The 15,302-nt window shown below is 39.7% G+C and overlaps 1 protein-coding gene across 2 annotated transcripts in view; it reads right to left on the bottom strand.

Annotated features, from left to right (window-relative positions):
* Window positions 1-15,302, bottom strand: part of KHDRBS3 (KH RNA binding domain containing, signal transduction associated 3) — a 158,268-nt gene that overhangs the window by 61,021 nt on the left and 81,945 nt on the right. For both annotated transcript variants that reach the window (XR_001919162.1, XM_018058598.1), the window contains exon 5: window positions 3,720-3,859. Coding sequence is in view for 1 of the 2 variants with exons in the window: in XM_018058598.1 (XP_017914087.1) it covers window positions 3,720-3,859 (140 nt within the window). In the remaining variant the exon portion in view is untranslated. The remainder of the gene's footprint in view (window positions 1-3,719; window positions 3,860-15,302) is intronic.

The raw sequence follows: 15,302 nt of genomic DNA, 5'->3' as shown, positions 1-15,302 counted from the left end.
TACGTATTCCTCCCTATGGCGGGATTTAATTTTAGATCATTTACATCTTTTAGCAGAAATGTATCCTAAAGTGAGAACAGTGGGGAACACGCAAGAAGATTCCAGGAATGACCTGCTCCACTGAGACATTCCCCAGTGGTGCCATCCATGTGACCAGTCCCAACAGGCAACTCCCACAGTAAATCAGTCACGTGGCAGACAAGAACTACACTAATATTACTGTAAATGTCAACACTTCATCAGAAGAGACTAAGGAATTTGCAAATGTACTGAATTCACTCAACATTTATTTCCTGAGTCCTATATGCCATGTATTAGAGACACAAGGTCCTTTAAGGTTTTACATTATACTAAGGACTTAGCAGTAGCAGCAGCAAGGAGTCACCAATGAAAATGTGAACAAGTCAGAAAGGTAAATTCAGTTTGATAAATGCTGTTACATAACCAAGAAGGGTGTGTGGACTGGCTTCTGGGCTACAGGGTGGCCCTTTCAAACAAGGAGAACGGCAAAGGCTTCTCGGAAAGATGCCTGGGTGTGCTGACAGCAAGGTGCTAAGGGGTGGGCAGGTGACTGCAGACAGGCCTTCCGGGGAGGAGGAAGGCAGGCCAGGGACATGGAGAGAGACTGGGCTGGCCTATTTGAGGAACAGAAAGGAGACCAATCTGGCTGGAATGGAGAATGAGAAAGGGGATCAAAGCAAAGCAGATTTATGGATAATTTTAGAGCAAAAATCAAAATGACTTCCAAGGGGTTGGGTGTGGTGAAGATCCAGCAAGGAGCTTCCAACAGTCCCAAGACTAAAGTGTGAGGATGCAGTAAGCACATCTGTCTTTCTTTTTGTGACTGTTTTTAGACATTTAGACATCGTGAATTCTATAACTGTATTCTCCTCAGCTTTGGCCACTACAAAGGACAAAGCATAATCTGAAAACCAATTTTGCCCACCTTACAAAATAACATGCACCTTTTTGTGTATTAATCAATCTCACTCTTAGGATTTTTGTAATTTTCTACCCTAATACTTTCTGTATCAATTAACTTTTATTCTGTCAGATGAATATTAACTTACAGCAAGTTACCATATGATCTGATGAGGAAAAGTAGTAAAAATACAAATTTCTCATCGTAGTTTGCATTAATTGTGCTGTAATTAAAATATAACAAAAGTGACAGAACGAAATTTCTATGGAAAAATGGCAAGGGAAGACTGGGTAGAAGAAAAAAACAAGATTCTGAATGAAAACTGAAGGGGAGGCTCAAAGAGAGGGAGAGGCAGGTTTCCAGAACCAGACTGCCCACACTCCCCCCAGGTTCCCTGCCCGCTGTCCTCATTCGTGACGTGGTGACGAGCAGAACAGCACCCGCCTCACAGGGCTGTTGATAAGGCTTAACCTAGTCAAGCTCTGTAATATGCTCAGGAAGTACTGTCAGCAGTGGGCGCACTGTGAGTGCTTGTTGAAGTAAGTTGGGGTGCACAGACAAGTAGGATTTCAACAGGTGAGCGGCGGAGAGAAGACTGCAGATGCAGGAACAATGTGAACAAAGGTCTGGAAGCAGGGAGCACACAGGTCTACCCAATGGTGGTGCTAGGTGCTAAACACAGGAAACACGGCAAAGCAATGAATAGAGACCAATCGGGAGACAGGTCTTAAGAACAGTACAGAAGGGCACTGTATGCCTCTTAGAGGAACATGAATTTAATCCTGTTTAACAAGAGTGTCTGGAAGACGTGGTGCCATGGAGTCACACGGAGGGAGAAAGCGGCATCCAGAAGCACCCTCATGAAGGGGCTCAGTCAGCACAGCCAGCCATGACTCCGCACACTAAACCACGGGCTCTGACCTGTGAACTGAACAGCTATTCTATCCAAGAATATCAGCCACCAAGGCAATGGAAAAGCTTAAAACAGTAAGCAACGCATATGTTGTCATCAAGAATATTTTTTTTTTCATCTGGGTGGATGGAGGGGTTTCTCTAGACATTACACTCCCCAAACAGAAAGTTTCTGCCTTCCTGCCTGTTCATAAGGTAACATTTTCTATGTAACTGAAAACATGACGGCCAGACAGTACAATGAGAGGTCTGATCTGGGGACAGAGCACCCCCTAAAGCAAGGCCCTGCCCGTGCTCTGTGTTCTCCATCCAAGGGGTAAAATGGCCTTGGCGAGTGTGACACTCCAGGTGGGCTCTAAATACAGGCACGCGCTCCCCATCGGGAGGCGGGCCAACGGCACTGAGCAAGACAAGGGGAAGGAGAGAGAGCAGATATGGCCTCAAGGTGAGGACTCCCCACAGGCCCAGAAGCTGGAAGGGTCCAGAAAAGGATTCCTGCTACCACCTCCAGGGGGAGAGCTGTCAACACCCAGGCTGTGGCCTCCTTTAGCTGACTGTAGACATCTAGCCTCCAGAGCTGTGACCAATTTTTATTGCTGAAAGCCACCAAATTGGTAGTAATTGACTGCAACAGCCACAGGAAACTAATATACCAAATATGTAATTTTTTATGATTTCAAGTAAATTATTTAACATTAGGAGAAATGGAAATGAAAGAGATTTACCATTTACTGAACAGCTACATAAATTATTTCATTAAATCATCTGCAGCAATCCTATTATTATTAGCTTGTTTTATAGAGAAAACCCACCTGGTGCCATGCCCAGGTCTGTGTTTATTTTACACTGCAATAACACCTGTCTGTAACTGTTCTGACAGTGTGCTGATCCGCAACACCGCCCCCCCCCCCGCCCCGCCCAGGGGAACTGACTTGTTATTCCTCCAAATGCACTTGGTTATATGGAATAAGCCTATTTAAAATTATTTTATGCAAAACTACCTGAAAAAATACATGTAGTCACTAGCAAAAAAAAAAAAAAAAAATCTGCGTGACTAATTTCCACTGGGTTCTTTCAAGGTCAAAAATTAAAAAATTGAAAATAATTCTCAAATAGGTTCAAGAGTCATATCTCTATCTACAGTTTGCTACAACGGACTTATAATTCATTAAAACATTTTTCATGTTTAAAAGGATCATGAGGACGAGATGTGGAGTATCAGATACCACAGAGCAGCTACATGAAATAAAAAGAGAACAGGCATGGGGACATTTACCTGGTACCTGACACTGCTCACCACTGGAGACGTGGCACAGAACTAGCTTGATACCATCTGCACTCAAAAGGAAGTACAAGCTTCTACGATGTCCATTTGTGTATCAAAGCTATCGCTTACAATTTAAAGAATTAAGGGATTAATAAAATGACAGTGATTAAATAAACATCATCCATTAGCTAGGAAGTGGCACAGGTCATATTTAAGCCCAGGAATGTGCACGCTCAATTGTGTCTGACTCTTCGTGACCCCACAGACTTTAGCCCGCCAGGTTCCTATGTTCATGGGAATTTTCCAATGTTTCTATGTTTTCCAATTTTTCCTATGTTCGTGGGATTTTTTCCACTGCAGTGGGTTGCCATTTCCTCCATCCAGGGATCTTCCTGATCCAGGGATTGAACCCATGTCTCCTGCCACCAGGGAAGCCCAAGAATACTGCAGTCCAAATGAATACTCTTAATATGATACCATATTGCCTGAAAGCATTCCCACAGGCTTTGTACCAACACACTGGTAGACCTGCTTACCTGTTAATAAAGAAAACAGGAAAACTGTTGCCATGACACCCCATTCTAACAACAACAAGGCAAGTCAATTAATCACACCTACCTGGTTATTGCTGGGGTTGGTACACCTCTTGTACGTAAGGTAGGTTTCCCTCGAACCACTGGGACATCGGCATTTTCGGAACCACCATTCAAATATGTTAATTCCTGGAGCTGTGCCTGCCTGATTTCATCATTATAGTCCTACACAAAAGACGGAAGAGAGCAAAGCATTTAGGACAAGAAGCAAACAATTTTTAATAGAAAAAGTGTATGAAAAATAGTTTAAAAAGACAAAATAAGATTTGAGTCTGTTAAAATGAAAATATATGAACGAATCATTGTAAAGAGAAAAACCGAACAGTATTTTTCCCCTAAACTAAAATTTTCTATGGTCAGCCATAACTCCTTCTCTTGGGCATACTTTCCAAGTGAAATATTTATAATAAAATTAAAATATCATGTAACTGATATATGGGCATTACTATTTACAACTCAGTCAACTTGTAGTTACTAAGCATAAATGATGTGCCAGCTAACAAAACCCAGGGGAGCACGCACGGTTCCTACAGCCAAGGACTCAGTCTGACAGGAGAAAGGAGGAAGACAAAGAGGCAACACGGCAGCTTTACCAAAACTAAGAAGGGCACGCACACACTCTCTTTGTACATATTCATTTGGATATTGTTCAAGTTGCAAAATTCGGCATTTCCAAAACTGAACACATCATCTTATTCTTGAAAACCTGCTCTTACATTAGTTTCAAAATATTCAACTCAAACTTTGGGAGTTATCCTTGATTTCTTTCCTTTCCTTAATAACATCGCCAACTCCATTCAATAATTGTCAAGAAAGACATGTAATAAATACAAGTGTGGTCTGTTTTACAATCAAAAGAAAGTTCAGGTCTATATGATCAAAAAGGAAGGCCATCTAACTCAACCATGGACAGTTAACAGTAGATTCTAAGGGTGAGTGAACCAGTTACCAGAAGGGATGCTGCAAAGTATTCTAGACAGAGGGAAAAGTATATTTTAAAATCCAGAGTAAAAGTGTGTCCAGGGAACTGAAAGAAGTGCTATATGGCTAAACTACAAGAGACAGTCTGGAGTGGAAGAGTGGTCTTCAAAGTGGAAAGGAAAGCAGAAACCAAATCAAGTACAGATTTAAGTCATTTTAAATATAACATCAAATGTCTGGAAATTATGGTACTAAAAATTATTTAAGAAAGGGAGCTGCATATTCAGGTTTATATTTTGAAAATGCTATGAACAACTGTGTACCCACAAGTTAGACAACTTAGATGACACAGACAAATTCCAAGAAAGACACAAACCATCAAAACTGATGGAGAAGAAATAGAAAATACGAACAATTAGTAACAAGTAAAAACACTAAATTAGTACTAAAAAAATTTTTTAAGTCCTGCCAAGAAAAGCCTAAGTCTGTGGGGCTTCACTGGAGAACTCTACAAACAGGTAAAAAAGAATTCATGTGACCCTTCACAAACTTCCAGAAACTAAAAAGGAGGAGACATCTCCTCACTGATTCTATGAAGTAAGTATCGTTGCCCCGATACCAAAACCAAAGACATTGCAAGAAATCTGCAAAAGAGTGTTCTCAGGAATACAGACGCAACAGCTCTTGAAAAAGTGTTAGGAAGCCAAGTCCACTAGCATGGACAATAAAAAAAGGGAATGCGCACAAGAACTGAGCAGGACTGAGACCAGGACTGCAAGCTTGGTTTAACCCGTGTGAAAATCAATTAGCAGAACACCATAATAACAGAATAAAGGACAAAAATCACCTAGTAACTTTAATATACCAAGAAAAAATTTGACAGAAGAATCCAGCATACTTTCATTATAGAAATACCCAACAAACTAAGAAAACCCATAGCTAATACCATATTTAAGGTAAAAGACTGAAAGTGTTAGCCTAAGTCCAGGAACAAGACAGGATATATACTTCTGCCACTTTTGATTAATGGTATTCAGATTGGAAGAGAAGAAACAAAATAATTTCTGTTTACAGATGGCATAATCCTATACATAGAAAAACACAAAGAATCCACAAAAACATTACTAGAGCCAATAAAAGAGTTTAGTATAGTTGCAGGGTACAAGATTAATACACAAAAATCAGTTGCATTTCTTTATACTAACAATAAGCATTATAAGAATAAAAAAAAAAGATCCCATCTAGGGTAGCATCAAAAAGAATAGCATACTTAGAAGTAAATTAACAAAATAAAGGTAAGATCTGTACACTGAAAAGTACAAAGTAATATTGGAATACATTTTAAAAACTCTAAGTAAAAGGAAAGATACCCCATGTTCATGGATAGGAGGACTCAACATTGTTTTTATTACAATAACTGCCCACCCCCTGCAACATACACAAATGATCTACAGACTCAAGGAAATCCCTATTAAAATTCCTGCTGGCCTCTTGCAGCAATAGACAAGCTGATCCTAAAATTTACATGAAAATCCAAAGAATCGAGGATAGCCAGAACTATCTAAAGGAAGAACAAAGTTGGAGGACTGTATGCTCCAATTTCAAAAATTACAGTAAAGCTACAGTAATCGAAGCAGTATGATACTGACTTAAATAATACATAAAGATCAATGAAATAAAACTGAGAGCAAAGATACCAAGTACAGTCAATTGATTCTCCAATAGTCTCCAACAAATGGTGCTGCAACAATTGAATATCCACATCAAAAAAATAAGGTGGGCCCTCTACTTTTTGCCACAAAAACTACAAATGTTCTAACTTAGATTATGTTGATGGTTGCAGCACTATGGAATATACTAAAAACCACTGAATCATATATTTCATATGAGTAGATTTTATGCTGTGTGATTTATATCTCAAAAAAGATAATAAAAGGGGGTAAAAAAAACCCACTGGAGGCAGAAACATGAGGTGGAAGTAGTTAAGTAATCCCAGGATGTGGTAAAGATGACCTGGAGTAGGGAGGAACGTGGCAGGAAGGGTGGGAAGAGGTAGACATGGAGTTATAATGCTTAATTTTATTAGATATGGCAATATACTGATTATGGGGGGGGTGTAAGAGCAAAGTTAAGAATGCTGATTTGTTTCTGGAAGACAAGAAGAGTAACAATTTAATCAATTTTGTGCAGGTTGAGTCTGCAATGGTCTATAGTACATAAAAATTGAGATATTCTATAGCAATCAGATAGAGGAAATGGAAACTTAGAAGTCAAAGAGAGGGATAAAGAAGTGGGCAAGGAAAAGTTACACAGGCCCCACACATTACAGAGGAGGGTGTGTCATCAAGGCTGGCCCATGGTAGGCTCTTGGCAGAGAACCTCTGAATCTGTTGTGGGTTTTGCTTATTAAGACTGCTTCCATGTGCCTGAGGCCTGAGGTCAGGGTGTACCCACTCAGCCAGATAAATCTGTCTCAGGAACATGATCAATGGGGAATGCTGGTTGTGGCTCAGAAAGGGGGATTGTGGTGCTGGCCTCTGAGCATACGTCAGGGGCACTGCACACCTTTGTGACTGATCTGAAATAAAAACCCTGGACACAAGGTTCAGGGGAGCCTCCCTGGTTCGAACGAACAGTCCAGTGTCGTCACATGGTGTTGCTGGGAGAATCAACGAGTCCTGCCTAAGTCCACTGGGAAGGGACAGCAGGAAGCGTGGGCCTGGTTTTCCCAACTGGCTCATTTTCTCTTTGCTGAGTGCTCCTTAAGAACAGCTGAGCTTGCAGGTGGCTGTGGGGACCTCTCACGAGAATCCATCTGTAGACAACATCGGCAGCAGGCAGGGCTGTGTGGGAACCATCACAGAGCGAGAGAAGGGCTGAAGACACAGCTCTGAACACCAACATGCAGAAGGGGGAAGACCTCACAAAGACAACAGGAAGGTGCGGCGAGAGCCCGCGAGGGACAGGTAGGCGATCAGGCTACAAAAGCCACCGCAAGTCAGTGCTGCATTCACGTCAATGAGAAGCCAGGCACTGACTCTGTGGGACTCACTAACTACAAAGGCAGTACTGACTTCATAATCACTTTGGTGAACAGTGAGTGAGCTAGAATTCATTCAGGTAGAATGAAGAATGAATGGGAACAAGTCCCAGATACAGTAAAGGAGCCAGCTCCTCCCAGTTGTTTGCTACAAAGAGGAAGAGAGAAGGACTACAGTCTAAAGAAGAAGGAAGGATTTGATGATAGAAGAAACAAAGCAAATCTGAGTATGAATAAAAGACTCAGATGAGACAGTATCCTGAATTATTTCGAATTAAAATATAAAATGCTGAAGCTGAAGCTCCAATACTTTGGCTACCTGATGCGAAGAGCTGACTCATTGGAAAAGACCCTGATGCTGGGAAAGGGTGAAGCCAGGAGGAAAAGGGGACGCCAGAGGACAAGATGGTTTGGATGGCATCACCGACTCAATGGACATGAGTTTGAGCAAGTTCTGGGAGATGATGAAGGACAGGGAACCCTGGTGTATTCATGGGGGTCACAAAGAGTTGGACATGACTGAGTGACTAAAAAACAAACGCTCTCTTCCTTACTTTTCAAAAGTAAAGTGCAAAAAACAACTTGTAGGAGAAAGCATTGTGAAGTAAGAAAAATAATATGGACACCAATCAAAAATGAAGTTGACATCATAACCAGCTAAAACCTGCAGAGTAAGAGGAAGAAAGGTAAATGAAGAAAAAGTCAAGTCATTACCATTAGCAAGAAAGGCTAAGGTCTGAGTCTAGATTTTACTGCAAAAACAGGTTCTCTAACTTATCTGGGGTATCATGACCTCAGAAGTCATGTGAATCTATAGTTATTTCAACTTCTTTAAAATAAGCCTATCAACATGTTCCTTGCCATTTTACTAAAAATGTGTGATTAATAAATTATTTGTAAAGTACATTCTAAATAAAATGTACTATGTAAATGCTAAGTATTGGCCCTATTAGAAAGTGTTAGAAAGCAGGACACAAAATTTTATGTGGTTAAAAACAGATTCAGGGGAAAAGAACATAACTGAGGCCCCATTCAGTTCAGTTCAGTTCAGTTCAGTCGCTCAGTCGTGTTCAACTCTTTGTGACCCCATGAATCGCAGCACGCCAGGCCTCCCTGTCCATCACCAACTCCTGGAGTTCACTCAGATTCACGTCCATCAACTCAGTGATGCCATCCAGCCATCTCATCCTCTGTCGTCCCCTTCTCCTCCTGCCCCCAATCCCTCCCAGCATGAGTCTTTTCCAATGAGCCAACTCTTCGCATGAGGTGGCCAAAGTACTGGAGTTTCAGCTTTAGCATCATTCCTTCCAAAGAAATCCCAGGGCTGATCTCCTTCAGAATGGACTGGTTGGATCTCCTGGCTGTTCAAGGGACTCTCAAGAGTCTTCTCCAACACCACAGTTCAAAAGCATCAATTCTTTGGTGCTCAGCCTTCTTCACAGTCCAACTCTCACATTCATACATGACCACAGGAAAAACCATAGCCTTGACTGGACGGACCTTAGTCGGCAAAGTAATGTCTCTGCTTTTGAATATGCTATCTAGGTTGGTCATAACTTTTCTTCCAAGGAGTAAGCGTCTTTTAATTTCATGGCTGCAGTCACCATCTGCAGTGATTTTGGAGCCCCATTAGAAATACATTAAAAATTTAAAAAAAATAAGCAAAAGCTTTGCTCTAAGTAAAGTTAGGTAATTTACAATCGTGCCACAAAAAGTAGAATTAAAAGCTTAAACATCATCTGTGTGAAAGTAAATTTTAAAGTAGACAATGTAGTTAGGAGGGAAAACAAACAAAAAAATAGAATCTAAGTCAATCACATTTGAGGTTTAGCCTGAATTTAACCAACTGCATGAGCAGCTATGTAATTTTAGACAACTTCTTTAGACATGAGGTAACTGTTTCTTCTGATGTCACACAAGACACTATAGATATACACACTGTAGTTACAATTTTATTGGTCTTTGAAATGCTTTTAAATCAGTAGAGAAATCAAGTCATAGGTGGCATCTTACAGACTAAATTATTGTTACAATTTTACATTTTAAACTAGTCATTACTAAATTATCACTTCAACTCCCCATCTGAAAAGTGAAACTATCATAACACTAACACCAACACTGTCATCAATTGTGAAGAGCATAAAGTGGATTACAATTCTAATTAAATATGTGTAAATGGGATTTCTCTAGCCAGTAAATTTAGAATCTATTTAAATGTGTTAGCCTGGAGAATCAGAAAAAGTTTTTCAATAAAATCATTAAAAGTAATTTATTAAAAATTCAGTGGGTTCTTTGCCAGAAATGTAGTCTTCAGATATGTTTGCCAAAATATGCTAATATTTATGTTCAAGGTTAATGTTCAAGGGATCAATGTTTGAATTATAAATCTAAGAAGTAAATGTTCATTATTTGAAGACCAATTAAATAAATTCTGAAACATGCATATAAAATATTATGCAGACATTAAAAAGAATGAAGCAAAACTTTGCATATGCTTACATGGACAAAGGTATAAAACAACCTACTAAAAACAATTAAAGGTTACAAGAGAGCATGGGACTTCCAGGGTAACTGAGGAGTTTATCAAAGCCCTTCCATAAAAGGCGACAATAAAAGCTGACTGAACAGTTAAAAACAATTTTAGGACTCTGGTAACTTATTGAAGGGATACAATAAATGGAAAATACAATAAATGTGTTTGTGAAGAACTGCTAAGTCTCAGTTAAGAAGGGTGGGAGCCTGTGGTGATTTTGTCTGGGGATGCTTCCATCCCTCCTCCCAGCCCAGATGATGCTGGGTTCCACTAGGATGGTAAACCACAAGAACCAGAAGAAGGAGGTTCACTCAGCTTCAAAGAACAAATGAAAAAGCTTCGTGCCCAGCAGCACCGTCAACATCAGTAGCAGCTGGTAGTGAATGACCAGAGAAGACCCGTCAGCAAGTCTAAACATCAGGTTTGGGGTGGTGTAAGCAACAAACAGAAAGACTGGCACATTAGCCAGAAGTTTACCAGCCATGGAGAGCTTTGATAGCTCTCTGCCTGACAGTGACTGTGTGTCCACACAAAGGGGATACAAGGACTCCTGGCAGAAAGTAAAACCCGGGGCAGATGGGAACCCGACTATACTCCCCAGTGACAGCCAGTTCCATCAGCAGAGGGTGAAAGCCCTACAGACACAGGTTTCGAGCACAACCTCTGACAACTCACTGGTCAATCTCTCAGCAATGCTGATTCAGAGAAAACTCCTAGAAGGCCAGGCTTAAGAATAATATTGAGGAAAAAAAAATTAACAAAACTTTAGACCACGAAGGAGACAGACTGCAGTTTCAGTCCAACTAAATTATTGAAGAAAAGAAAAAACGTGTAACAACAACCCTCTGGGAAAAAATGAATCAGAATCAGATTCATCACAAAACGTTACCTAAAATGTAGTTTTCTCACCAATAACCTAAGAGACCTGTAAAGAAAGGAAAATGTCACCCATACCCAGGGCAGGAAGAAACTTTCCAGGAGAGGACCCAAATCTGGACTAGCAAAAAAAGATTTTTAAAAACCCAAAATAACTATAATGCAAAGTTACTCAGAGGAGTTCATCAAAAGATTTGAGATGGCACAAGAATGAATCAGTGAACTTGAAGGTAAGTCAACTAAAACAGAGAAAAGCCGATGAAGGAAAATGAGTCTGAGATATCTCTGGGGCACCATCGAATGTACCAACATACACATAATGGGAATCCAGAGGTTGAGGGGGTAGGGGAGGAAGAGTAAGGTGGGAAAAAATCTAAAGAAACAATGGCTGAAAAGTACCCATATCTGAAGAAAGACATAAACCCACATATCCACAAAGCTTAATGAACAAGAAAGATAAACATGTACACCAAAGTCAAATTGTTGAAAATCAAAGAGAAAGTCTGAGTAGCAGCAAGAGAAAAACAACAGATCATGTACAGAACAAAATAATTAATGATTCTTCCCATCAAAAATAGTGGAGGCTATAAAACAGATGAATGGTCTTTTACTACATAACCACCAACCAAAAACTATATACAGGAATAATTCAGAGATATTGTGGGTTTGGTTCCAGACCACTGCAATAAAGCAAATATTGCAATAAAGCAAGTCATGCAAAATTTTTAGCTTCTCATTGCCTAGAAAAGTTATATCTAACACTATACAATAGTCTATTAGCATGCAATAGCATTGTTTCTTAAAAAAAATGTACCTACCTTAATTAAAAAATATTTTATTGCTAAAAACTGCTAATCATTATTTGAGCCTTCAGTGAGTCCCAGTAGTAATAGTAGTAATAAAGATCACTGATCACAGATCACCATAACAAACACAAAATTAATTTTTTTTAAAGTTTGAGATATTGCAAGAATTACCAAAATGTGACACAGAGACATGAAGTAAATAAATGTTACTGGATAAATGATGCCGACAGACTTGCCTGACACAGGGTTGTCACAAACTTTCAATTTGTAAAAAACATAGTATCTCTGAAGCATAGTAAAATGAACTGCAATTAAAAAAAGTATGCTTGTAAATTAAACTTTAGGATATAGGTGAAATAAAGACATTTTGAGGAAAAAAAAGAACAATTTTGCTAGCAGACCTATGTTACAAAAAAGACTAAAGGAAGTCCTTCAGGCTGAAAAGAAGCAACATCATATCATATGGCCATTCTATCTGCATAAAGAAATGAACAGCACCAAAAATAATAAATGTGTGTTAAAGTCTATATAAATACTGTACTACAAACCAATATCCCCCATGATTATACATGTAAAAATCCTTAAACTATTAGTAAGCCAAACCCAGCAACATATAAAAGGGACTATATATCAGCTTGGTTAAATCCTAAAACCAAGTAGGATTTAACCTTGGACTGCACAGTTGGCTTGACATCTGAAAAGCAACTAGGCAACGCACTAGGATTAACAGAATAAAGGAGAAAAACCACATGATCATCTCAATGGACAGAAAAAAAACATCTGGCACAATCCAACACCCATTTGTGATAAAACAAAAACAGAACCAAAAAACCTCTTAACAACTAGCAATAAACTTCAACATGATAAAGACCCTACAGCTAACATCACACTTACTAGTAAAAGACTGAAAACAAGAAAAAGATTTCCATCTTCATGTCTATTCAACAAAGCATTGAAAAAGTTCTAGTTAGTGCAATAAAGAAGACAATAAAATTAATAAAAAAATGAAAGGCATCAGATAGGAAAGAAAGTAAAGCTTCTTTATTCACAGATCACGTGTCCTTGTGGGCACCCACACGCTGAAACTAGCAAACACATCCAGCAAGGTCAAATAAGAGCAATTCCATTTCTATACACTAGCAACCATCTGAAAATGAGACTTAGAAGAACAGTTCCATTCACAGTAACATCGAGAAGTATATAATACTTACAAACAAAATTGAACAAAAGAAATGCAAGACTGGGATCCTGAAAACTATAATAAAACACTGCTGAGAAAAAATTTTAAAGTATCTTTTTAAAAAACAGAGAGACAATTTCAAGTTCATGGACAGGAAGATGTAATACTGTTAAGATGGAAATTATCCCCAAAGTGACCTTCAGGTTCTATAGTATCAAAACACTAAGAAATTTTTTTTTGGTAGAAATCCACAAGCTAAATGTAAAAGAAACATAAAAGCGCAAAGCAGCCAGAAAAGACAAGACAACTTTGAAAAAGAACCCAGTTGCAGAACTTACACAACCTGGATTTCAAAATCTGCTCTAAGGCTGAACTAATTAAGAGAATGGTCCAGGCATAAGGACAGGTACATTAATCAATAGAACAGAAGTGAGAATCCTGAAATAAATTCATACATTTATCTGCAGTTAACTTTCATTACTGGTACGGAGGCAATCCAACAGGGGTAGAATTGTCTTTTTAGCATATAGTGCTGGGACTACTGGATACCTACATAGAAAAAGATAAATTTAGATGCTAAATCTAATGCCATACACAAAAATTAACTTTTGAGTGGATCACAGACGTAAACCAGAGAGTTAATACCATAAAACGTTAAGAAGAAAACACAACAGAAATTCTTTGTGACTTTGGGATAGACAAAAGAGTCTTCTTGCCTGCTCAGGTTCAAGATGAAAGACACTGGAACCTATGTCTTGGTGGAAGAGTGGAAAGAGACAGGGTGGAGGTCTGCCGCTGCCATCTCTGGAAACAGTCTCTCCTGCTTGGCTAAGCCGGCACTCGCCAGCCCACACTGAATGACCAGGAGGGGAGTAAACCCCTCCTTCCTCTTGTCAGAGTTGCAATTTTACAGTCATTTACAGGACTGGAAGAGGTCAGTTTTCATTCCAATCCCAAAGAAAGGCAATGCCAAAGAATGCTCAAACTACCACACATTTGCACTTACTCACACGCTAGTAAAGTAATGCTCAAAATTCTCCAAGCCAGGCTTCAGCAATATGTGAACTGTGAACTTCCAGATGTTTAAGCTGGTTTTAGAAAAGGCAGAGGAACCAGAGATCAAATTGCCAACATCCGCTGAAAGAGTTCCAGAAAAACATCTATTTCTGCTTTATTGACTATGCCAAAGCCTTTGACTGTGTGGATCACAATAAACTGGGGACAATTCTGAAAGAGACGGGAATACCAGACCACCTGACCTGCCTCTTGAGAAATCTATATGTAGGTCAGGAAGCAATAGTTCAAAGTGGACATGAAACAACAGACTGGTTCCAAATAGGAAAAGGAGTACATCAAGGCTATATATTGTCACCCTGCTTATTTAACTTCTATGAAGAGTACATCGTGAGAAACACTGGTCTGGAAGAAGCACAAGCTGGAATCCAGATTGCCAGGAGAAATATCAATAACCTCAGATATGCAGACGACACCACCCTTATAGCAGAAAGTGAAGAGGAACTAAAAAGCCTCTTGATGAAAATGAAAGAAGAAAGTGAAAAAGTTGGCTGAAAGTTCAACATTCAGAATACGAAGATCATGGCATCCGGTCCCATCACTTCATGGGAAATAGATGGGGAAACAGTGGAAACAGTGTCAGACTTTATTTTTTTGGGCTCCAAAATCACTGCAGATGGTGACTGCAGCCATGAAATTAAAAGATGCTTACTCCTTGGAAGGAAAGTTATGACCAACGTAGATAGCATATTCAAAAGCAGAGACATTACTTTGTCAGCAAAGGTCCTTCTAGTCAAGCCTATGGTTTTTCCAGTTGTCCTGTATGGATGTGAGAGTCGGACTGTGAAGAAGGCTGAGCGCCAAAGAATTGACGCTTTTGAACTGTGGTGTTAGAGAAGACTCTTGAGAGTCCCTTGGACTGCAAGAAGATCCAACCAGTCCATTCTAAAGGAGATCAGTCCTGGGTGTTCTTTGGAAGGAATGATGCTAAAGCTGAAACTCCAGTCCTTTGGCTACCTCATGGGAAGAATTGACTCATTGGCAAAGACTCTGATGCTGGGAGGGATTGGGAGCAGGAGGAAAGGGGGATGACAGAGGATGAGATGGTTGGATGGCATCACCGACTTGATGGATGTGAGTCTGAGTGAACTCCGGGAGTTGGTGATGGACAGGGAGGCCTGGCGTGCTGCGATTCATGGGGTCGCAAAGAGTCGGACATGACTGAGCGACTGAACTGA

Source organism: Capra hircus, chromosome 14 (genome assembly GCF_001704415.2).
Source record: "Capra hircus breed San Clemente chromosome 14, ASM170441v1, whole genome shotgun sequence".
Classification (NCBI taxonomy): Eukaryota; Metazoa; Chordata; class Mammalia; order Artiodactyla; family Bovidae; genus Capra; species Capra hircus.
The sequence above is the reverse complement of the archived record's forward strand: the minus strand, read 5'-3'. Positions and strand labels throughout refer to the sequence as shown.